Source organism: Chenopodium album, chromosome 24 (genome assembly GCF_948465745.1).
Source record: "Chenopodium album chromosome 24, dcCheAlbu1.1, whole genome shotgun sequence".
NCBI classification, from domain to species: domain Eukaryota; kingdom Viridiplantae; phylum Streptophyta; class Magnoliopsida; order Caryophyllales; family Amaranthaceae; genus Chenopodium; species Chenopodium album.
Genome location: NC_137857.1, coordinates 37,081,989 through 37,106,764, shown reverse-complemented (window position 1 = coordinate 37,106,764; position 24,776 = coordinate 37,081,989). Strand labels below are relative to the sequence as shown.

Sequence of the window (24,776 nt, the reverse complement as noted above, 5' to 3'; positions counted from 1 at the left end):
GAGGTGTTAAAAATTTACCTAATCCAACCCAATCTAAAAGTAATCCGTTTTTAATATACACTTATATGAGCACAATAATTTTATATGACTCAAACTAAACTAAATTTGACCTGACTAGACTCAACAAAATCCGTTGTATTTACCTTAATTGACACCGCTAATTTAGAATGTTAACTGAGACTTTATCTGACTTTTCATGGCAACTTTAAGCTTCTTAATATGGTTTCAGATTACAAATACTCGGGTGTAGTTTTGGATGACATGGATTGGATATTTTTGCACAACTTAGAAACTTACTTAATTAGTCTACCCTTACAAATGTCATCCAAATAGTGATGGAAATGGGTCCGGCCCTTTTCTACGTCATTCACAAAACGGCTAGAATAGACGAGTGAGAAATGAATTGAATACTAATTAAAATACAAATTTAATAAAAAAAGGCTTTAGAAATTTCCTGGTAATTTATGCACGATTGCAACTTTGCAAGGAATAATTGCACTATTCTTCTTCTACAATAATTTTAGCTAGCTTGCTTGCAATAGTAATGTAATGTGGACATACAAGCAGCAAACAACTTTGTTTAATTTTTCAATGCAATGTAGACAGTACAGTACAACTGTAGAATTTATCGTAGTGAAAGTTTAGGTTTTCTGAGAACGGGTACAGACACAAATATGAGTACGAAACGACTATGGGAAAACGTGTATCTAAGCACAAGGAAGACGAGTACAAAACGTTAAAATTCATATTATAATATAATTAAAAAAAGAATTTAACCATATATTATTTGTCATTTCGTCCTCTCATTAGATCATACTATACCATCATATTAACAATAAGCTATATATAAAGACACTCATATTAATCAACTATTACCTTATTTATCTTACTTCGCTTATATTTTTTCATTAAAAAAAGTTGCAAAAGATAAGGTGGCGTGTCACAAAACATAATAGACTATATCATAGTAGGATACGGTTCGAGACGTATCGTCATGTGTCCAACGAATGTCGGTGTCTGACACGATGTGTCCATGTATCCTAGGTGAAAGTATGTTTGGCTTGTTGAAAATAATGCCTATATATATAAATAAATAATGTTGGTTATTCTTGTACACTAAACCACTCACCCTCAAGCAAATACATACTTCCGATCCGATCAACTTGTTCTTTTGTTATACCATTTTTTACTTTCGTAAAAATGGCAAATTCCCATCATGATGCTATCATTCAAGCTCAAGTTCATAAGATAACCAAAACGATGCTCATTCGAGCCGTCGATAACCCTTGCTTTGCCATCTCTCCTTCGGCTTATGATACCGCGTGGGTAGCCATGATAGGTGATCCTAAAGAAAATTATGAGAAACCCATGTTTGGTAGTTGTTTGGAATGGATTCTTAACAACCAAAAGTCCGAAGGGTTTTGGGGAGAGCAAGATGATTATGGCAATCCCACTATTTATTCTCTTATTGCAACCTTGGCTTGCATGGTTGCATTAAAGACATGGAAGTTAGGCCAAGAGCAAATTGCAAGAGGTTAATTAATTTATTTATTTATTTTTATTTTACCAACTTGTTCAATCGATCTTAGTTAATTACTCCGTATTTGTGAAAATTTTACAGTCAATTGGAAAATGACTAAATTAGCTTAACTAAGGAGTGTCGCAATGTGATTGGTTAAATTTTAGATTAAATTATAATTTCCGTAAATTAATTAATGTATGAAAATAAAACATGATTTTCTGAAAGTATAATATATAAATTTCAAGATTAAAAATGAATTTCAGAAAAAAAAAAAGAAAGTATTTTTAATAAGTTTTGGCATTAAAGTAAATAAAAAATACTTAACTAAGATCTACATTAATTTTGCTAGTAGGTTACTACATAAAGATTTTTAGAAAAATGAGAAACTTGGTAAGATTTTATTTTATTTTATTTTTTTGGATACATCGGAATTTAATGATTATAAATTTTTAAAAAGTAATTTTTGTTTTTTAATAGTTTGATAAATTAACTTGCGATACTATATGACCTTTTCATGGGGTCTTGCATTGTTTGTGATTGTCAGTAAAGAAGCTAATCATGTACAAAGTGGTAGATAACCTAATATATAGGTCGATCTAAAATTATGCAAAGGAGGGTCAACATATATGAAGTATTTTATATACATTAGGAATTCCTCTCGTGAGGAGGGCTTCCTAATATTTATTTCTTCTTACCTTCTCAAAAAAAAAAAATTAAAAAAATAAATAAATATATGAAGTATTTTATATGTGTACATAACTACATATATACATTAAATTTTGTACTTGATCAGCTTCTTTATGTATGTTTGGAAGAAATTAAATATATGGAGTATTGGAGTATATATATATATATATATAATAAATAAATAAATAAAATAAGGTGGTGTTGCATAAAAGTTTGGATCATCAGATGTAAAGGGTATATAACTTGAATAGGATCGATCTAAAATCATCAAATCTCAAGTAAGAATACATTTAACTTGATAAAACATCCTATAAACAATTTAACGCGCATGATAGAGTATGTTGTTATGAACTTATGATGTACTTCGTGTGTGCGCGCGCGCTTGTAATTGTTTGTTGCTCAAATAAGCTAAATATAGAGGTAAATAATGTTCTGTTGCAGCCTCATAGATGCCCTAATTAAATTTTATAGCCTTCTTACTTACGTATCATATGATTAATACTTGTTTTGTTGTTGTTTATTAGCTCTGCTCGGTAAATTTTATAGGCTTTTAATCAACTTTGCATTTTGAACTTTCCACCTCCTATTTGGCTATTTGTATTGATGCTTTTGCCAAAGATTGTACTTTTGGGTCTGTAAACACTAAGGGCCTGTTCTCTTCAGCTTATTTTCAGTTCAGTTCAGTTCAGCTCCAATAAGTTCAGTTCACTTCTTATCTTAATTTCCCTCTCTCATAAAATATTCAGTTCAATTCAATTCAGTTCACTTCAGCTCCAATAAGTTCAATTCAGTTCAATCAATTAGAACAGGCCCTAACTATATTATATATGATTTAACTTTTGATGTCCCAGCTGATACTCCTATTATTGTACCTTTCGTTTAATCTATGCATCCATTATTTCAAAAAAAAAAAAAAAAAAAAAAGGTACATACCTAGCTGCTTTGTTAAACTTATGGTAATTTATTAAGCTCCAACGGTTTGTGAAATTTCAGGAATGTCCTTCATAAACGCTAATTCAACGAAATTAGTACGTCATCTCCACAACAACAATGATTTCCCTCGATGGTTTGCTATAGTTTTTCCGGGCATGGTTGAACTTGCACGATGTAGTGGCCTCCAAGTCATGTTTGATGAGGAGGTGAAAGAAGCAGTTGCCCGTGTTTTTCAACAACACCATGAAATACTTACGTCGTAATGATCTTATTTCTCATCATTATATTTATATATTGCGCATGATAGATTATGCTCTATGTGTTTTTATGTCGCAACCCCACATACAAATATATATTTACCAAAAAAAAAAAACACTAGTATACTGGTGACATCACTATTTTTTTGATAAAATACTCCGTGACATCACTAATTTACCCTAGAAATCTAGAATAATAATACAAAGCTCTTTTTTTTCTTTGATTTGATTGTGGTTCAATAAATAATTGTCAAACACGAAAATTAATAAATGTTATGCCACCGTTTAGGACACTCCTCTGCAACCATGTATTATGAATCTATGATACTTATGTAAGAAAATACAACTTGCCTAAGAAAATACATTTTTACTCTTATATAATCAAAGATATTTAAGATCTGTTTTGTTCACTCTATTTTCCTTATTTTAGTTCAATTAAATTTAGTTAAGTACTAATAAGATAAGTTTAGGAAAAATAAGTTCTGATAAAGATTATCCAAGTACAAATTACAATTAAAGTAACAATTGATAAGGTCTAACAAGTTTAGTTAAGTTCATATAAGTTCACATTAGTAAAATGTGAATAAAACAGAGTACACCCTTAGGCCGTGCCTGAATTCCTTGAAAAAATTATTAAGAGATTAAACTCTAATGGGGCAAAAATTACCAGAGGATCTGTTATGGGGTAAAACTTCATTTTTCTAAAGTTTGACATTAATACGTACAATAGTAAAGGTTTCCTCCATTGCCAACACTAACTTGAAAGGACCATAATAAAAAATGGAGTATAAAATTTTGGTAGGATGTGGCTTAGATGGAAGGAGAATAGTGGGAGTTGGAAGGTTGAAGATAGGTTGGTAACGAGCTGAGAAGAGAGAGAGAAATGGATATCAGGGAGGGGACCAGGAAAATTTTTCACTGGGAGGGGCCTGAGTAATTTTTACGGTTTTACCCTCCTTTTTAGGGAAATATATTACTCCCTTAAAATTTTACTTTCCATCTAGGCAAATAAAAATGCCAGAATTTTTTTCTCTCTTAACTTTTCCTCCCTCTTTAACGTCAATTCAGGTAGGTCCTTAATTAATTATTAATGCAAATAGAGCAAATAACTTAAGTGATAGTTATATGGCATAATGTGGCATGTCAGCTACATATACGTACACATGTGGTGTAGGGTTACTTAGTTGATAATTATAGAGCATACTACATATATACGAACACATGTGGTGTAGGGTTGTCATATGGATTATGAATAGTCATTTATTTCAAAAAAAGACAAGTAAATTTTTTAGGCAAGTAAGTTTTATGAGTCACCTCAATTAAAGTGTAATGAGTTTGTACTATTTTATGTCTTGTCTATTGAAAGAAAAAATCTGCATATATAATACTCTATCCGTTTCATAATGTTAGTCCCATATACTATTTTGGGCGTTTCAAAAAGATATACCCATATTGAATATATTTCATTTATAACTTGATTTTTTTTTAATTAATAAGTTGTGGATTGATGACATGACTCTAAGTAAGGAAATATATACCTTAAATTATGCAATTATGACTTGTGCTTTCCTAATAAATAATTTTAAAAGTTAAATAAGGTAAACTAATTATGAATTACATTGTACTTTAATGTTAAATTCCAAATATATTTCTTTTCTTATTTTATTTTATGTGATTGATTCCATATGGGACTAGCATTACGAAACGGAGGGAGTACTACCTTTTGAAATATATGTGGTCTTTACATTTTGAAATTGGACAACCCATTTTGACGTTATTTTAGTTGTTTTCATGCATAGTACAAGACTACAAGTTAGTCCTTTAATCTACACCTTTAATTTTGTATTGTTTTGCATTGGCCAGGGAAGTTCTGGTGGACATGTATCATTATCCTCCTTTGCTATCATATTTAGAAGTGTTGCCTCCGAATTTTCCGGTCAATGTTGCTACCCTACTCACTTACATGAACGGCGAAGGCTCCTTGTTCCGGTCGCCCTCAGCCACTGCTGCTGGATATATGGCCACCCGAAACTCGCAAATGTTGTCCTACCTCTGTCACCTCGTAGATAATAATTGTAATGGTGGAGGTAAGTTACTACATTTTTACTATACTACGTACAATTGTACAAATGTTGTCCTACCTCAACTTGTTTTTGCTAGCTTAGCTTAGCTTTTACTATAGTGAAAGTTGTAAGGTAATTCTCAAAGTAGTTATATATGGTAAATTTTAAAGTTTAACTTGCTAAATTCTACGTATAAATAAGCTAATGTTAAGGTCCAGAAATATGTTTAATACTCTATCACCATCGTTTTTGCTTTTGTTATGCAGTTCCTTCTATGTATCCTATCGACGAGGACTACATACCGATCTACATGGTCAATCAATTGCAAAGACTAGGACTCTCAACGTATTTCCCTAATTTTATCAATGACATGTTAGAACACATCCTTAGGTAATTCACACTTCAACTCTAATTAACCACCTTTAAATTGTACAATTTGATTTCTTTATGTTAATTTGGTCGTAACAATAATGATGAAAATATATTCATCAGGGAATATAAGGCACATAAACCATCAGAATTATGTGGTTTAATACCAGAAAATATTTACAAGAGATCCTTGGCTTTTCAACTTCTTCGATTACATGGATATAAAGTTTCTCCAAGTAAGGCCATTATTTTTTTTTTTGTCGATTTGGATGTATGTCGTGGACATGCTAACAATTTGAGGAATTTGATGGCAGGGAAGTTTTGTTGGTTCCTTAATGATGAATATGCTCTGAAATATATTGAAGAGAATCATGAAAAGTTTACGAGCGCCCTTTACAATCTATATAGAGCAACATACCTTATGTTTGAATCGGAGGAAGAGCTACAAAAATTGAGATCATTTTCAAGAAAATTGCTAGCGAAATCCAGCTTAAGTCGAAAGTTAGATGATAGTATTATGTTGTGGCCGTCTCTTCATGAAAAGGTAGTATATTTGACATTATTGTTGTATACCCGGCCCAAACCCTGCCAAGATAGAATTAATTAATAGTCACGCTGATAGCCTGATAATCTAATATTTGGACTAGCAACATGAAAATTATATCGATATAAATTAGTTAAGCCAAAGGCGGTATATTTCCACTTATAAATTTTATGTATTCTTATATGTATGCTCTCCTTTGTGGTGTAGATTAAGAGCGAACTTGCTACTCCTTGGCTTGCTAGAATGGATCATTTGGAGCATAGAAAGTGGATTGAATCAGCAAACAAAAGCAGTCCACTTTGGTTAGGAAAATCCTCATATTTTAGGTATAATTCAACAATAATTTCTTTTAGTTATAAGAATTCAAACATAAGTTCTTGAGCTTAAATTAACTTGTACAAGAGTTTCTCTTGTTCGAACAGAATATCATGTCTAGATGATGGGGAATTGATTCAGCTTGCAAAAGGAAACTATGAGCTTCGACAAAAAGTTTATCAGAAAGAATTAGGAGAGCTCATAAGGTAATGTATTTAAGCTAAGCTCAAGATTATAAAGTTTGTAAATTATTCCTTAAAGTTTTTTCTCTTGTAATAGCAGCATCAAACAACGTTAACTTCTCATGGGCCCATAAATTTTTTTTTAAATTGCAACACTTTTACTAGCACGCTTGTCCCTGCATAGATCGGACAATGAATATATATATTAAGTATTATTTGTAAACTTGAAAAAGTAGTTATGAAAATATATATAGCTAGCATTGCTTGATACGAGTAATTTGACAACAAAATATTTTGGATTAACCATTGTTCCTCTTTTACTCCATTTGTTCGGTTGCAATAAAAATCAGGTGGTCCAAGATTTACGGTCTTATGGATATGGGCTTTGCTCGAGAGAAAACTACTTATTGCTATTTTGCAGTTGCTTCGGTTACTTCCCTTCCCTATGATTCTTATGTTCGACTTCTTGTGGCAAAGAGTGCCGTGCTTATAACCATTTTCGACGACTATTTCGACATGGTAGGATCACTTGACGAACTACAAATCCTTGCAAACGCAGTGAAAAGGTATTGCCAATCATATACGTATATAGGCACACATGCAAAAGAAGCTTAATTGATACATGTTTTATTAATTAAGGGGTTGCAAATAACTAATTAAATGGATTTTTAAATTTTTTATTATTATTATATAGATGGAATAACAAAGGCTTAAAAAGTCATAGCAAGATCCTTTTTGATGCACTCGATGGAATTGTGAGTGAGGTAGCAAACAAATACTTTGATCAATATGGAATCAACATAGTTGATAATCTTCGAAAAATCGTAAGTTCTTTTGAATCCCTCTGTTCTATTACTTGTATAGCACATGATGTGTGACAATTTGACATGCATTTTCTAATATATTAAGTACCATATATATATGTAATCTACTTCCTCCGCAATCCATTCCATATTGTTGTGAAGTTTGAAATCTTTTTGTAAGAAAATGAACCATGGTCAAAGCGTAACAAACAAAAAGGAGTAGAGGAAGTACCATATATTTTGTTTAAGGGTTTGTTCTCTTCAAGTTATTTTCAGTTCTGTTCAGTTCAATTCAGTTCCTAATTTCCTCCTCTCATAAAATATTCAGTTCAGTTCAGTAAATTAGAACATGCCCTTAAATTTATGCGCGTTTCAAAGGCAACTTCTCCAAATTATAATTGGTGCATGTATACTAGTAATACATTATCTTATTTTGTATTTTGCCTTATATATACACTATGTACACTGCAAAATATGCTAACGATACACTAATTATTTTGCTTGTTCTATATGAAGTGGTATGAAGTGGTTGATTCATGGCTAACGGAAGCAACATGGAGCAAAACAGGGCACATTCCGTCGATGGCTTCCTATTTGGAAACCGGCATGATATCTATTGCTGCGCACATATTAGTTCTTCAAGCTTCATGCTTTCTTACACCAAGCTTATCCCCTCACAAACTTAATCCATTTGAATATGAATACATAACTAAACTCCTTATGATATCATGTCGTTTATTGAATGACTTACAAAGCTACGAGGTAACACTTTACTCCATCCAAGCTCATCAAAGTAATATTACTAGCTACCTCCACGTGTGACTAATTAATACGTGTGTTGTATTGGACTCAAACTTTTTTGACCACTAAAATAATTTTATAATGAGCAATGGTTTTTAAGGAGGGGAAGATATAATATAATAAAATACGAAGTAATGTATGTAAACATTCTTTACAAGTACTTTGACAAAAATATAAAGTTAAAATTAAAGTGCTGCGATTCATTTGATCTTTAAAATGTATGTGGTACAAAAATTATGTTACTGTGACCTATTTTCTACTTAAGTAGGGAAAATATAGGAAAGAGGAGATCAAAGGCTTTGTTCTAATTAAGAAAAAATGGTTAATACTAGGCCTAATAGCTAGAAACCAATCATATTAAAACACGATAATTTCGATAGGATGTCATGAAAATAGTACGTACTAATCAATTCCATATGTATTTTTACAGAAAGAGGTTAAGGATGGCAAGATCAACTCCGTATATATATACATGAAAGAAAATCCAAAAGCCAATATGGAAGATGCAATTCATTACGTCGAAAACCTACTTGAAGAAACCAAAATGAAGTTGCTAGAACTAGCATTGATGGAAGGAAATGATGGTGAAGAATTGCCAAAGCCTTGCAAGAGGCTACACTTAACAACCCTTAAAGTGTTTCAAATGTTCTTCAACTCGGGCAACCATTTCGACTCTGAGGACTCCTTGTTAAATGATATCAACAAGGCAATATTTATTCCATTGGAACCTCACACATCTCTTCATCATCGAGAGCCTCAAACTCTACTTCACCCTACAAAGAAGCCGCAATTAGTTATCAATTCGTATAACAAAGTCTCGATGAAGTACCATATCCATGGCCCGTGGAAACCAAATCATCGATTTCATTGCACTTTTCCTGCTATATCAACTAGAAGTCGTCGAATTGTGCCTTTGATGAAGGTTTATTCATCAAATTTCAACTTCTTTGTCACCCATTAGAGCTGGAGAATAAGGAGAAAATTCAGCATTGAAGCTGATTGTATATGTACTACTAGAAGACCGGGCTTATTACAGTTTTAAGAAGCGTCTCCTTGAAAATTTAGTGTTTATGTATATTATTATGTCTATTTGATAAGTGTGTGTATTCGTTCTAAAGTTCTACTTGTGTATATATAGTGTGATGTAATCTTATCACCCGTATGTATATGTATCATTTTACAACAATAAACTATAAACATAAAATCATTATCATTTGCATGAAGTTCTAAACTTGACACCGTTATCAATTATCATTCACTTTTTCGGTACATGTAATTATGTAAATATGTAATGCATAGTTTGCTTGTTAAAATGATATTATACAACATAAACTGTTATAACAGATGTAAGGATGATTGACGAAATTAACAAACAAGAATATAAAGTTTATGTCATTCACTAACAATGAGTTAGATACGTCGACAGACAAGTGAGGTGTGCATTTTATGGTCTTGAAGATGTACAAATAATTACAAAAGGACAATTAAAATGTAATAATAAGGTTAAAAATTTTGACATGCTACAGTTGTATCAGTGTATCACCTAATTTGGGTTGATTTTGGCCAAGTGAAAGGGTAAGTGAAATGGTGCCAATCCAAGATTTCTTCACCTACCCATTCAAAGTAGTTGCAACTCTGTATCCTGTCTCAAAGTTGTAGAATTTGCAAGCTTTGAACCTCCTCCCTGGATTCTCATGTGTCCATGAGGTCCTAACAGCAAATGGAATACCACAAAAGCACTTCTGACCCGACTTTAATGCTACCTCCATCCTACAAAACATTGGTGGGAATAATGAACCCCCAAATCAAAAACCCTAATTACAATTTCAAACCTTAATTACAATAATTCGCGAAATCAACAAAATTAATGGAATAAGTCTTTAATTAAAACTACTTACTTGCCTCGTACGTCATTATGCCAATGGAGTATCTTTGCATAAATTGGAGCTCACAATTGGAGTTCAGCTTCTTCAAAGGAGAGCAATGGAGGTTTGGGTGGAAGAACAAGGGAGATAAGAAGGTTTAATTGGGAAGAGGAGAGAGAAAATTGAATTGGAGGGAAAAAGGGTAAAAAATTAGAAGGGAGGGGGTAAACCGGCACACGTACCTCTCACGTGATAGTCAATGCCGTAAAACCGAGTTAACACGTCTGAAACCGCCCTCAGGTGTGTTTTTATAAAAAAATGTTGTTTTAACAAAAAAATGTTGTTTTAACAAATGCTGGGAATTGGGAAAGGGGGTACGTGGTGGTCGTGGGTTGGGAATGGGGAAGGGGTGGTGGGTAGGGTCTTAGGTTGGGAATGGCGGTTAGGGTTTGGGTTAGGGCCGGTGAGTTTGGGGAAGGGGTTTGGTTACGGTATGCTAACAAGGGAGGATGACGGAAGGTGATGGTCGTGGGTACGGTGAACAAAAAATATTTGTTTTTTGGATGTACTACGTATATATTTTATATTACGTTGGAAAATTCCAATGGATTGGCCATTGTCGGAAATTTCCTAGGGAATATATATTTCGTCGAAAACTTCTGATGGATTCCCCCGTTGGAAGTTTGCAATTGCCTATAAAATTCGTCCTTAATCAACTTTATTTATGACGGTTTATCCGTCATAAAGTTGCATTTTCTGACAAGCATTAGTCCGACAACACATTTTTGTGGAAATTCGTCGGAAGCATCCTTTTTGACGAATTTTTGATGGATTTTTCCATTAAAAATCAGCATTTTTCTTGTAGTGATATTACAATAGGGTAGTTTAGGTTATGTCTTTATTTAGGTTTGTTTGGGTCTGTTAATTCGAGTGAAACTAATTTGTATTAATGATACTAGATAGGCTCATTTTAGGTATCAGGTGGTATCGATTTGAGCTGAGTCCCTTGAGGTATTGAGTTCCTCAGGTACAAAATTCAGTAAATTATTACAGAGGTTAGGTCATTTTAGGTGTCGGGTAATTTTGAGAAGCTTGCTAGGAAAAAATCGAGTTGGGTCACTTGGGTATTGGGTCAAATAAAGAGGGTTAACTTCACTTTGAGTCAGTTTGGGTTTTGGGTCCGATCGGGGTATGTTTCGGGTTGTTTTATTGATTCGAGTCCATATATCAGATCTTAGATTGGATTATTATTCGGGTCAAGTAACCTAGTATGGTCAATTCTACATACATACCATAAATTCATATAATTCGATTACCTCATCACTGAGCTGGATTGATACTTACAACTTGACTATAAGAAGTAATAATTCAACATATATGTTGAATAGTACATAACCGACAAAACATACAAACTACAAAGGAAAAGTAGGTAACTTAAATTTGCATAGTTTAGGAGCACGAAAGCACATTCGTCATATTAAAAACCAAAAAAATCAAGCATGTACACACTACATGCATATATATTGCATAGTACCACGAAGTAAAGAGTCTTAAGACATCGTCAATTTCGTTAATAAACGTGAAATTCACGTTGACTTAGGAGCCATTAACTCATTATATGTTGTCAATCGTCACCCTCAAAGAGGGACCGTGTTTTTATTCAATTTCTTTTATTGCCTGAGTACGTCTAGTCAATGGCTCAATGCTAATCTCCATTTATAAAATCTCGTAAGGAACTAATCTACGATAATATACCGCTCCCTATATAATCTACGATGATGCACTAAAAATTGAAATAGTGTAAAAATTGTAAATAGTGCAAAAATTAGAAATGTTACAAGACGGAGGAAGTGTTTGTGGATAAAACTCGTCTTGCATATATATAACGAAGGGTCAAATCATAAAAGTTAGATGTCAAAATTAAATCAATCAACTAAAAACCAATGGATAAAGAATGAACTATGATAGATAATATGTAATATGTCACTACTGACATAAGCATCATCATTTATTTAATCATATAACATTACTTAAATACATGAACTTGCAAAGATTATGGCATGCAAACACGTTTAAAACTTCGATCAGATAATGAAAGCAATCAACTAAAAACGATGTATAGAAATAGTACGAATAGACTGCAATTGCACAAAACTTTGCAATGTAGTTGAAAATTTTAATTTGCTCACGTTATTTTGTCATTTTCTTGAAATCTTGACTTAAAACATAAATTATCAAAAAAAAAAAAAAAAAAAAAAAAAAAATATCGAAAGATAAAGCATATCAATGTATGACTAGATTAGCAGTTTTAAAATAATTACAATAATTAGTTTTTGAGAGAATTACAATAATTAGTTTCATTATATATTTTCACCACAATAATTGGATCATTATACGGAGTACTGTTTATACGTAAAATATAATTTTAAAAAAAAATTCTTTGTTGCATCTTACCATATCCCCGATTCCCCTCCCTCGTTGAATTTGCATACGCATGGAAAAGTGTTATGGTCAAAAGGCCAATTAATTAAATTTTCTCATTTGAAAATTGTAAAATTTATATTAAAACTAATCAATATTAAATACTTACTCTGCTCTTTTTTTAATTACTAGAGTGTGCCCGTGCAAAATGTACGGGCTATATTTCACATAGTAAGATATTAAAATATATACAATGTATAAAGTTTTTTTTAAAGGAAAATTGTGGAAATTATGCTAGTGTATTTTGTGTGCGCTGCAATACCGTAGGGTTACTAGCAGGGCCGTTGCAATGGTTTTGGGGGCCCTGTTCTAAAAGAACAAAGGGGCCCTTCAAAATTTGTAAATTATTTTACTTTTTTTTAATCTATGATTGAGTTATTCTAATTTTTGCCTCTTTAATTTGCTTTTAGATCATTTCAAATTTCACAAAAAAATAAAATAAAATAATGTTTTAGTGATAAAAATAATACAATTACGTAATAATTTCAAACTAATACAACTCGATCGACCTTTATTTCAATAATAATAAAAAAAATAACTAATACATTTAGAAATAATAATTAAAGAAACTAATTGAATGTCAAAAAAAAAACCTTGACTCAAACGAAGGATGGGCAAAGCAGAAAGCACTCAAATAAATAATTCACAGAGCAATATGACTAATTGACCACAAATTTTTTTCCATTTCATTTTAACCCATATATATGTGCGAAAATAAATAGCCGTTTAGTAAGAATAATTATGGAAAACTAAATTTAATTGCTCTTTGTCATCGTCAAGAAAAATAATCGGTTGAATTTGGCTAAAATAATCTGTTAAAGATTCTTGAATGGAGAATTAGGCAATATAATTTTTCGTAGAATTAACTTGATGTATTTATGAAAATAATAACTTGAATTAATGGAAGAATATGGAACATCGTAGAAATTATATGGAAACTAGGATTAGAGGAAAATGAGCATAGTAATTGTTGGAGAGTAATGCTTCATTGAAATGGTGGGCGAGAGAAACAAGAAGTCAGTTAGCAACTTTTATCAAAAAAAAGTAAATTAAATAAAAATAAGAAAAAAAAAATTGGGCCCTCTTAAATTGGGGGCCCTGTGCAAGAGGTCATCTTGCACACCCTCTTCTACAGCTATGGTTACTAGTAGAAAAATGGAGTAACCTGTATTATATTGAAATGATAAACCCTTATTATTTTTTTGAGTAACCTTGGAATAACAACCCTAAAATACTGACAGCATAACCCCTATATTATTAACTAAGTAAACTCTATATCCGTAACGGGTTAACCATTATAACACTAACTGAGTAATTTCATAAAGTGGCCAGCTAAAAGTTAGTGAACTTATGGAGGGCTATATTATTTTCAAAAATAAACCAAAATGCCTATAATTTTAAGAATGAAGTTTTCAAGAGTTGGGATAATACAAAATTAAAAAATGAAACATGCAATTATAATATAAATTCTTTCCAATATTGTGTTATAAAAAATTAGTGTGTATATTTGTAATATTAAGTAAAGTGGGTATTTCCCCCTAAAAATTAAAAAGTAAAGTGGGTAGTTTATATATTAACTTTTTTAAAAGATGAAAAAAAATAATAAATATAGTAAAGTGGGTAGTTCTCTCAAAAATTAAAAATTAAAGTAAAGTGGATAGTTTATATATTAACATTTTTATAAGATGAAATAACATAATAAATATGCTTGTAGTTGAATGTTGTTAAAAAAATGTGCAATTATATATGGAGATATATATTGTATTGTAAAATAGTAAAAATGAAAGCGAAAGTGATTTATTTATTATATAAATATATTTTTTTTATCTAAAATTTAGGGAAGTGGAAGTTATTGACAACCAAAAAAAAAAGATAAGTAGTTATTTTCCACAAAAAAAAAAAAAAAAAAAAAAAAAAAAAAAAAAAAATTGCACCAAATTGTAAAATTGGGGTTTTGGAGTAATGTGGTTAAGTGTTGCAAAAATGACTCTACATGGTTTGTTTGAATATTTTAAATGTTTTTTTTTTATTTTTGTATCTATGTGCTAAAATTTGTTATATATTTAGATAAAATTCCTACTATCAAAAGATAATATTTTATATAATTAATTTAAACTTAAAAATCGGGAAAAAAAAACTCCCCTTTATATGAAAATAGTGTAGAAAGAACATTAGACATATTTTAAAGAACATGGGCAAAAAAAGAACATGCTAGTGTTTGAAAAATAACATACCCGTGTTTGGTAAAAGAACATGTTTGTGTTTGACAAGAACATGACATTACAAAGAACATAAAATCCTTACAAAAAGAACATGTTATTTTTCATGGTTATTCGGGTGGTTAAACGTGTTTGAAAAAGAACATTATATTTGACAAAAAAGAACATGTTTGTGTTTGACAAAGATAGAGGTGAATATTGGGCGGGTCGGGCTAAGGTTAAAAAATTATCAGCTCACTTCTCGGGTCGGGCCAAGTTTTAGGCCGAAGTTTTTTTGCCCAAACCCGCCCAAAATGGTCAGGTCGTGCGGGTTTTTCGGGTCGAGTCAAAAAAATTAACTAAAATGCATAAGAACACATTCCCAAACCCGCCAAACAAATTAAATTTACGGGCCGGATTCGATCCGATTGGGGGGGGGGGCGAAAAATTCTACCCAAAACCCGTCCAAAATCGGGCTGGCCTATCTAACTATAATTAATCACTTCTAGCCAAAGAACATAAAGTCAGGGTTATTACTTAAGAAGGGAGGCCCTTATTCTAACATATGAAATTAAAAAATTATGATCTATGCATGGATCATAAATTCATAATATGAAGTATCCATAAAAAGTACTTCCTCCGTCTTCTTTTACTTGCAACACACCTTTTAAGCACGCAGTTTTAGGAGATGATTAATTAGTGAGGGTAAACAAGTTATTTTATCAATATAATTTTTACACGAAAATTAGAATAGGGTTAAGTATCATTTGTAAAAATTATAATGAAAAATTTGTCCGTTTACATTACATAAACCCGACCTCAAAACACGTGCCACAAGGCTGTGTTGCATGTAAAAGAAAACGGTGGAAGTAATAATTAAGATGTCTTGCTTTAATTCTTATCAGGGTTATTAGTCTTATTACTCAAGAAGGGAGGGTTAAATTAACTAGGAATAGTAATAATTAGAGATGATAAAAATATCGGATCTGGTCGGGTCTTTGCCTAAAATTTTGTCTCAAACCCGCAAAATAATGTCAGATTAAACTAGTCCAGGCGGGTTTTTCGGGTTTTTATCGGCCGGGTTACATTCAATTCGGATTTTGAACAAAAATAAGCTTTTAGGCTTGTTCGACCAACCCGTCACTTTTTCAAACACTTCACCCAATAGGCGTATACATGTCAGACACAATGTACCTAAAACGTCAATCCCAAATTAAGGGGATCGAGAAAATTTCAATTTCTGATTAGGAGACGCGACGCATGTTTGTCACCATTATTAATATATTTATCCAGTAAATGTTTTTTTTTTATTTAATCCAAGGGAGGCTAGCAAGTTAAGGGAATAAAATTTATTCAATGCAATGTACTTCGCATGAAATTGTTAATTATTGTAAAATATAGGATTTTTTGTGAAAATCTACCTTATAAACTTCAAATTTTGTAAAAACTACCTTATATAAAAAAAAAAATTGTAAGAAATTAAATTATCTTATAAAATACTAAATGTTATAAGTTGCTAACATGTGCTTGATTTAACAATGAAAGAGAAGAAGACATAAGTAGTAGGGGGCTAGGGGCTATATGGGGCTATATATGGAGAAATTGAGTGAGAAGAGGAGAAAACATGATTGAAAATGGGTCATTGAACGCCCCTTATCCAATGCACGCACTAATCCGGTAAGGTAGTCTTTTTTTTTTTTTTACAACATTTAGTGTTTTATAAGCTAGTTTCTTACAACATTTAAGTTTTATATAGTAGTTTCTTACAACATTATTTTAATAAGGTAGTTATTCACAAAAATTGAATTGTATAAGGTAATTTTTTCACAAAAAGTCCTAAAAAATATACAAAAAAAAATAAATAAAGTAAAAACAATTTATTGTTGGCAAAATCATGGTGTGTTCATACTAATGTTTACTGTAAGGAGTACAGTATATGCTAACTTGTTTATCACTTATGTACTGGCAATCTAAAATTCTATAAATAGAACTATACCCTATGGTACTAAGTGCTCTTCATAAAATTTCTCAAAAAAAAAAAAAGTGCTCTTTAGAAATTATTTAAGCTACATACAAATATTTTATTTTTTATAAAAAAATGGTTAGCTCCTTAGATGTTATTCAAGGTCTAATTAAGAAGTTGAAGGAAATTTTGCTCGCTAAAGTTATCGAAAACCCTAGCTCTTTTGTCTCTCCTTCTGCTTATGACACCGCGTGGTTAGCCATGATCGGTGACCCTAATGAAAACTTTGAGAAACCCATGTTTAAGAGTTGTTTGGAGTGGATTCTAAACAACCAAATGTCGGAAGGGTTTTGGGGAGAAAGAGATTGTCATGGCAATCCCACAATTGACTCTCTTCCTGCAACCCTTGCTTGTTTAATTGCATTGAAGACGTGGGATTTCGGCCATGAACACATCCAAAAAGGTTAGTAGTGTTGTTGTACTTAATTCATAATTATAACATGGCTAAGTAAATGTTATTAGGTGTGGTAACCTAGATGTGAGATTGATTTATTCTCATCATCTACACCATATGTCCTATGTGACCCTCTGCATGCATACACGTGCACACACGCACAAAAAGTTGAAAACAGGATAATATATACACTCGGGTGCATGAAAAAAGGCAGAAAGAATATATAGTATTTGATAAAGAACATACCTGTGTTTGACAAATTAAGAACATACCTTTAATATGTTCTTTGAATGTGATCAGTGTATTCTTTGGGCATAATTTTATGTTCTTTATATTAAAACTTATGTTATTTAACATATGTTGATTAAACATACATGTTTTTTGAGTTTTAATAATACAAAGTATGTTTTTTAAATTTGGCTCGCGTGTTCTTTGAGGTAGAGACACACATATTCTATTTTATTATCGTATGTCATATTCAAATTAATTTTACTATTATATGTTCTTTGAGTTTGATCAGTGTGTTCTTAAGTATGAATTATATGTTTTTTACATTATAAATTATGTTCTTTTAATATATGTATGCTATTTTGAAATTTGAAAATAAATCTTGAATTATTTCTAGCTGAAAATAATATTAGAAAGAAAAAAACTAAAATTATTATGAAAAGTTTAATTTTTGGAGAGATAAAAAACTACTTTTGGGGGAAAATGATATCTTTGATAAATCAAAAAAAATTCTGTTAATGTGTAATTTTTCAAGAAATTTAATAAAGTTTTTATCACGTTCTTTTTGTTATAACTTTATGTTCTTTGGTAATGTATGTTTTGTCAAATACAAACATGTTCTTTGCAATTGCTAAGCACATATATGTTCTTTGTAAAACACATGATATTCTTTCCGCCTTTTTTTTTTATTTAATCGGGTGCACTATGCACATGACACACACCCAGGTGTACAGATCATGCATTGAAAAAAGTAGTTCATTATTTGTTTTTTTTTTTTTTTTAAAAAAAAAAAAAAAAAAAAAAAAAAAGGTCTCTTAGGATGTTGCATGGTAAAGATGCAGACACTTGCCTAATGAAAGGACTAACTAAGATTATGTACTACGTATATCAGTTTATTACACCCATCAATTCCAATCTTTATCAATGAAATTAAACCAAATGTGGTCCGGCCTATTTTTAAGAGACAACAATATGTACTATATTCTTTGCTTTGGAGTATATTGTCGTATATTTTAATATAATTAATGTAACGGATTTCCTCAAAAATAATTTAACGTATGATTCATTCATGGTTTTCTCAGGGATGTCATTCTTAGGGGGGAATTCAAGCAAACATATACTAAAACAAAAGGGCAACAATGAAAACTACCCTCGTTGGTTTGCTATAGTTTTTCCAGGAATGCTTGATCTTGCATGGCGAACAGGTTTACGAGTGATGCTTGCGGACGACATAAAAGAAGTTGTTGCCCACATTTATGACCAACAGAGAAATATACTCAAAACGTAAATTTCTTATTATCTTCCGAGTTCTTATTTTAGCGATTTTGTTGCTTAAGTCGTTTGATTACATGTTTTATATATGTTAATTCTATTTATACTCTTTTGTCATTAACAATTACGTTTTGAGTGGGAGTGTGAGACCATGGAGGGGTTAAATGAGGGAGAGGGAGACCAAAAATGACTTGGTTGGGAGGAGTTAGGAAGGATATATGAAGTATGTAGATTTGCATGAGGGTGAGGCATTGGATCATATGAAAAAATTTGTTGATGACTACACGGAATAATCACTTTTGGTTGATGTAACCGACTCCACATATGGTATTATGACTTTGATTGATTGATTGACTGTGATTAACAGTTACGTGAGCTAAAACGTACAATAAATATAGCTAGCTAGCATGCTCTGTTCTACACAAACCATGGTCATGTGGATTATATATACATGGTGTAATAAGGAAGAGTAGATCAGTAGAACAACATAATTACCCCACTGAATACTGAACAAAAAACATAATTCACGTTTTCTCTACCATTTATCTATTCAAGTTTTTACTCCCTTAATGGGGTCGTGGGGTGTACATTAACCTGACCTTAAACACCCCCTACGACCCCAATGACTTTACTCCTTGTGTTCAATTATAACTGTTGATGTGCATTGATGCACACAAGTACGCATGATAAGGCAACATTCAAATTAAACTCCACCCCATATTATAGTTGTACACTTGTACCACATATAAGTTGCTTTAAATACTCTTGTCAAAAAAAAAAAGTTGCTTTAAATACTACTATTTATACTTCTGTTAATATTAGGTAGTATACAAAATCATAAACAACACTGGAACAAAATAATGACGTTATTTGATGTGAATTATTATTTTTCAATAAATGGTATCGATATCCTGTTAATAAAAAAATTTGGGTTTTTCTATATAGTAACCATGTTATTTTCACTTTTCTACGTTGTACCCCAACATATATCACTTTCCACATTGTAACCCCAATACACATTTTGTTCCCACACGTTAACCTTGCCGTTAAAAATTCCGTTAGAAGGCCCATTATCAATTTTTTAGTTTTTTTTATCGATTTGCGCGTTGCAAAATGTTCCGTTAAAGGTTTTGGGGGGAATTTAGGTCTTAAGGAGCCAAATTGACCACAGATTTGGCAAAAAAATAACATAAGTGTCTCGTTTTGCTTATTAAGAAATGTCTCAATTTACGTGTTTGCATTTTAATACACAAAACGAGGCACTTACGTTATTTTTGCCAAATTTGAGCTCAATTTGGACTCTTAAGGGCTATAATATACCCCCCAAAACCTTAACGAACATTTTCCAACGCGCAAATCGATTGAAAAAAAAACTAAAAAATTGATAGTGGACCCTTCTAACGGAAATTTTAATGGCAGGATAACAGCAAGGTTACCGTATGGAAACAAAATGTATATTGGGGTTACAATGTGGAAAGTGATATATGTTAGGGCACAACGTAGAAAATTGAAAATAACATGGTTATTATATAGAAAAACCCAAAACATTTTTTTTAAAAAAAAAAAGAAAAAGAAAAATTAATGGTATCCCTTTTTCAATTTACTAGGGCAGCTAACGCGCGCGTCAAAGCTAGTCATATCTAGAAGGTTTTTTTGGTTTGGCTTTTAAATCACAAATTTAGTTAAATTAACAATAAAAGAAATATATAATCAACTATATTTAGGAGGTATAAATGTTCAAGATAACTAACATCAATGAAAACATAAAAGTAAATAAATATTTTAGAGGGAATAGTTGTCTAAACACTATTCATTAAAAATAGCTTGTACATATTAATGAGGGTATGTATGTAAATACACATTTTGAAGGGTATAATTGGCATTACACTATTCATAAGAGTAGTTTTCTACTTTTTATAAGGTAGGGATGTATTGACTATTGAAGTCTTAGTGGCATTATATAATCAAATCTCACATTAGTATACTACGTATAAAATATATATATATATATATATATATATATATATATATATATATATATATATATATATATATATATATATATATATACCATTAGAAGTTTTATAATATCATTACACCTAATTAATGATATCTTACCCTGTTACCCATATGCCAATGTATGATGCATGTACCATTTACAAAAGTAACTCTAAAACTATATATATATATATATATATATATATATATATATATATATATATATATATATATATATATATATATATATATATATATATATATATATATATATATATATATATATATATATATATATATATATATATATATATATAATACAACTAGAAAAATACTTGTACCATTAGATAGTTTTATAATATCACTACGCCATATCTAATAATAATATTACTATATATATATAATATATCAATATATCATCATGTTTTATCTATTGATACCTTAAAGAAAGTTGACATTCTTTACAAAAATGATTATCATACTTATTAAATAATTAAATTGAGAATCATATATGAGAGCTAGTATATATATATATGGACACTAATTTAGCTAATTCTATTGTTTATCTTTATAAACTTTCAGGGAAGAACTAGTGAACAAGTATCACTATCCTCCTTTGCTATCGTATTTGGAGGTGTTACCTTCATCGTACCAAATTGATCAAGCAACAATAATCAATAATTTGAGTGTCGATGGTTCCTTGTTCCAATCTCCTGCAGCCACAGCTGTCGCGTACATTGCAACTAGAAATCCAGCAACATTGTCATATCTACGTAACCTTGTTCGAGCTTGTAGGCATGGAAGTAAGTCATAATTGTAGCTATATATGTCACATTATTATTGTTAGTATCATATTAGCACTAAAGGTTTATATTCATTAAGTTTAGATAGTTTTAGCATTATATAGTGCATGTTAAATTTGACTTAATACTACAAAGATGAAGATTATTATAATTATAATTATAATTATAATTATTTTATCTTTGTTCATGTAGTTCCATCAACATATCCCATAGATGAAGATTGCATAAAGCTCTACATGGTCAATCAACTACAAAGATTAGGATTGTCTGACCATTTTGATGATGAAATCGCGGTGTTATCAAAAGACATATATAGGTACTATTTCATACTCTTAGAAATGATCAAATGAATAATCATTGATAAGACAATGTTTTAATGATACATTATTTTTTCATGTAAAAACATGTTATCAGTAAATATAATGAAGAAGAAGCATCACAACATGGTTTACTACAAGCCAATATCTTCAAGAACTCCTTGGCATTTGAAGTACTTCGGCTACAAGGATATAAAGTTTCTCCTAGTAAGACAATAAACCCATTTTCCTTGATTTATCTAGGGTAACATAATCTTCCTTTGATCTAATTATTGATCTTTCGGGATGAAATCGACAGGGAAGTTTTGTTGGTTCCTTAATGATGAATATGCTCTTCAACATATTGAAGACAATCATGAAATGTTTGCAAGCACACTCAATAATCTCTATCGAGCAACAAATCTTATGTTTGAGACTGAAATAGAGCTGAAAGAATTGAGATCATTTTCTAGAAGATTTCTTGAGAAATCCTGCCTATGTAGTAACACAATAGATGATGGTATCATGATGTGGCCGCGTCTTCAAGAATGGGTGATTTGATTTTTTGCCTACATATATTGTTTACAATTAGCAAGTTATTAAACAATCAAATAAAAGATACAATGCAATTAAAGTATAATATGATTATTGTACCTTGTTAATTATATATGTGTTCTCATTATTTCTAACATAATTATATTTGTTTACTTCATAGATTAAGCGAGAAATTCTTGTACCTTGGATGGCTCGAATGGATCATTTAGATCATAGGAAGTGGATTGAAGCAAACCAAGACAACCCTCTTTGGTTAGGAAAAGCCTCATATTATAGGTATAATTATAATTATTTAGAAATGACCTAATTAATCAGTTTTCTTGTCTTTATTTTTTCACTATATATATAATAAGAGTTTCTTGATAACAGGATTTCGTGTCTTAATAACATGGATGTGCTTCAACTTGCTAAAGAAAATTTTGAGTATAGACAATTGGTGTACAAGAAAGAATTGACTGAGCTCATAAGGTAAGTAACTCGATCAAAGCAAGGTTTTACATAGGGTGTTATTTGTCATGCATATACCGTGGATTAGCCAATAAATTTAAATTTATATTATTGGAATTCAATCCTAACTAAAATGATGTATAGATGGTCGAAGGATTGGGGTCTAATTGATATGGGCTTTGCACGAGAGAAAACCACGTATTGCTACTTTGCCATCGCCTCTAGTTCTTCCTTCCCTTATGAATCTGATGTTCGATTAATAGTTGCAAAGAGTGCCGTGCTTATAACCATTGTGGATGATTTTTTTGACACCAAAGGGTCACTCGACGAGCTACAAACCCTTGCAAAGGCTGTGCAAAGGTATTTCCCTAGCTACATAGCGCGAGTGATTATATATGTTTAGGAAACTTATATTTTTCTCATAAATTTGTTATTGTGTCACGTATGCACGCAGATGGGATAACAAAGGCTTAACAAGGCATAGCAAGATCCTCTTCGATATCCTTGATAACTTTGTGGGTGAAGTAGCAAAAAATTACCATGATCAACATCAAATTGACATAACTACTAGTCTTCGAAAATTAGTAATTCTATCTCTTAAGAAACTATTTTTACTTGATTTTCTTTAATGCTTTCGACATATATTTGGTTAGGAGATTGATTTTTCTTTCTATTTCTTTTCAAAGTGGTATGAAGCAATTGAATCATGGCTAATTGAAGCAACATGGAGCAAAACAGGACACATTCCGCCGATGTCTTCTTACTTGGAAATTGGCATGATATCTGTTGCTGCTCATGTAATGGTACTTCAAGCCTCGTGTTTTCTGACTCCAACATTGTACCCTCACAACCTTAATCCTTCTCAATATGAAGCAATTACGAAATTCCTAATGAAATCGTGTCGATTGCTTAATGATATGCAGGGTTATGAGGTATGATCTTATACTCTTGTTAATAAAATTCTCTTTCATTGACTTTATCAAGTCAAATAATCAACCTTACATTAGAAATACTTGAATAAAAAGTGTTATTGGGTGCAACTTAAAAAAAAAAAATCTTAATAACCTTTTCGTACAAAATTCCTTAGAAGTTTATTATAAATTGTATGTACGATTATTTGTGTAGTTTGTACTAAATCTTACATCCTTGTTCGATTATTACAGAGAGAGATTAAGGATGGCAAAATCAACTCGGTAATGTTATACTTGAGAGAAAATCAAGATGCTAACATGGAAGAAGCCGTCGATTATTTGGAAAATATACATGAAGGAACTAAAATGAGGTTGCTTGAACATGCATTGATAACGAAAAATGGAGTTGATGATCATGAAGATTTGCCAAAACCTTGCAAGATGCTACACTTAACAGCACTTAAAGTGTTTCATATGTTCTACAACTCGACTAACCATTTCGACTCAAAGGACTCCCTACTAAATGACATTAACAAAGCAATTTTCGTTCCATTGGAACGTCATGCACCTTTGAAATCCTCTAATCCTCTTACACATCCTCTTCAAGAAAAGAAAATATGTTCCGCGATTAATTTCCATAACAACACAAGCTTGAAAATTTATGGCATGAGGAAAAATTTCACAATAAGTGGAATACCTTTGGGTTTATCAATGGGAAATTACCAATCAAGGATAAAGATTTCACCATCCTTCAACTTCCGTTTTACTCTGGCACTATAAATTAATTATGTTTTCAAAAAGGATTAGTGGAGATTAGTATATGCATCCA

At 31.2% G+C, this 24,776-nt stretch overlaps 3 protein-coding genes across 3 annotated transcripts; all 3 read left to right on the top strand.

Annotated features, from left to right (window-relative positions):
• Window positions 1-1,200: 1,200 nt before the first annotated feature.
• On the top strand, window positions 1,201-3,405 carry LOC145611024 (S-linalool synthase-like). The gene is made up of 2 exons (XM_081666264.1): window positions 1,201-1,534; window positions 3,203-3,405. The coding sequence occupies exons 1-2, from the start codon at window positions 1,201-1,203 to the stop codon at window positions 3,403-3,405; spliced, it is 537 nt and encodes a 178-aa protein (XP_081522390.1).
• A 1,862-nt stretch (window positions 3,406-5,267) lies between these two features.
• On the top strand, window positions 5,268-9,630 carry LOC145611972 (S-linalool synthase-like). The gene is made up of 10 exons (XM_081667354.1): window positions 5,268-5,486; window positions 5,729-5,852; window positions 5,955-6,067; window positions 6,146-6,375; window positions 6,583-6,701; window positions 6,798-6,896; window positions 7,223-7,438; window positions 7,567-7,696; window positions 8,192-8,437; window positions 8,907-9,630. Exons 1-10 carry the CDS (start codon window positions 5,279-5,281, stop codon window positions 9,435-9,437), a joined length of 2,016 nt encoding a protein of 671 aa, XP_081523480.1. The 5' UTR covers window positions 5,268-5,278; the 3' UTR covers window positions 9,438-9,630.
• A 7,488-nt stretch (window positions 9,631-17,118) lies between these two features.
• LOC145611023 (S-linalool synthase-like) lies at window positions 17,119-24,727 on the top strand. The gene is made up of 12 exons (XM_081666263.1): window positions 17,119-17,446; window positions 18,748-18,949; window positions 21,518-21,738; window positions 21,931-22,054; window positions 22,153-22,262; window positions 22,354-22,586; window positions 22,750-22,865; window positions 22,959-23,057; window positions 23,181-23,396; window positions 23,491-23,620; window positions 23,723-23,968; window positions 24,200-24,727. Exons 1-12 carry the CDS (start codon window positions 17,119-17,121, stop codon window positions 24,725-24,727), a joined length of 2,553 nt encoding a protein of 850 aa, XP_081522389.1.
• The last annotated feature ends 49 nt before the right edge of the window (window positions 24,728-24,776 follow it).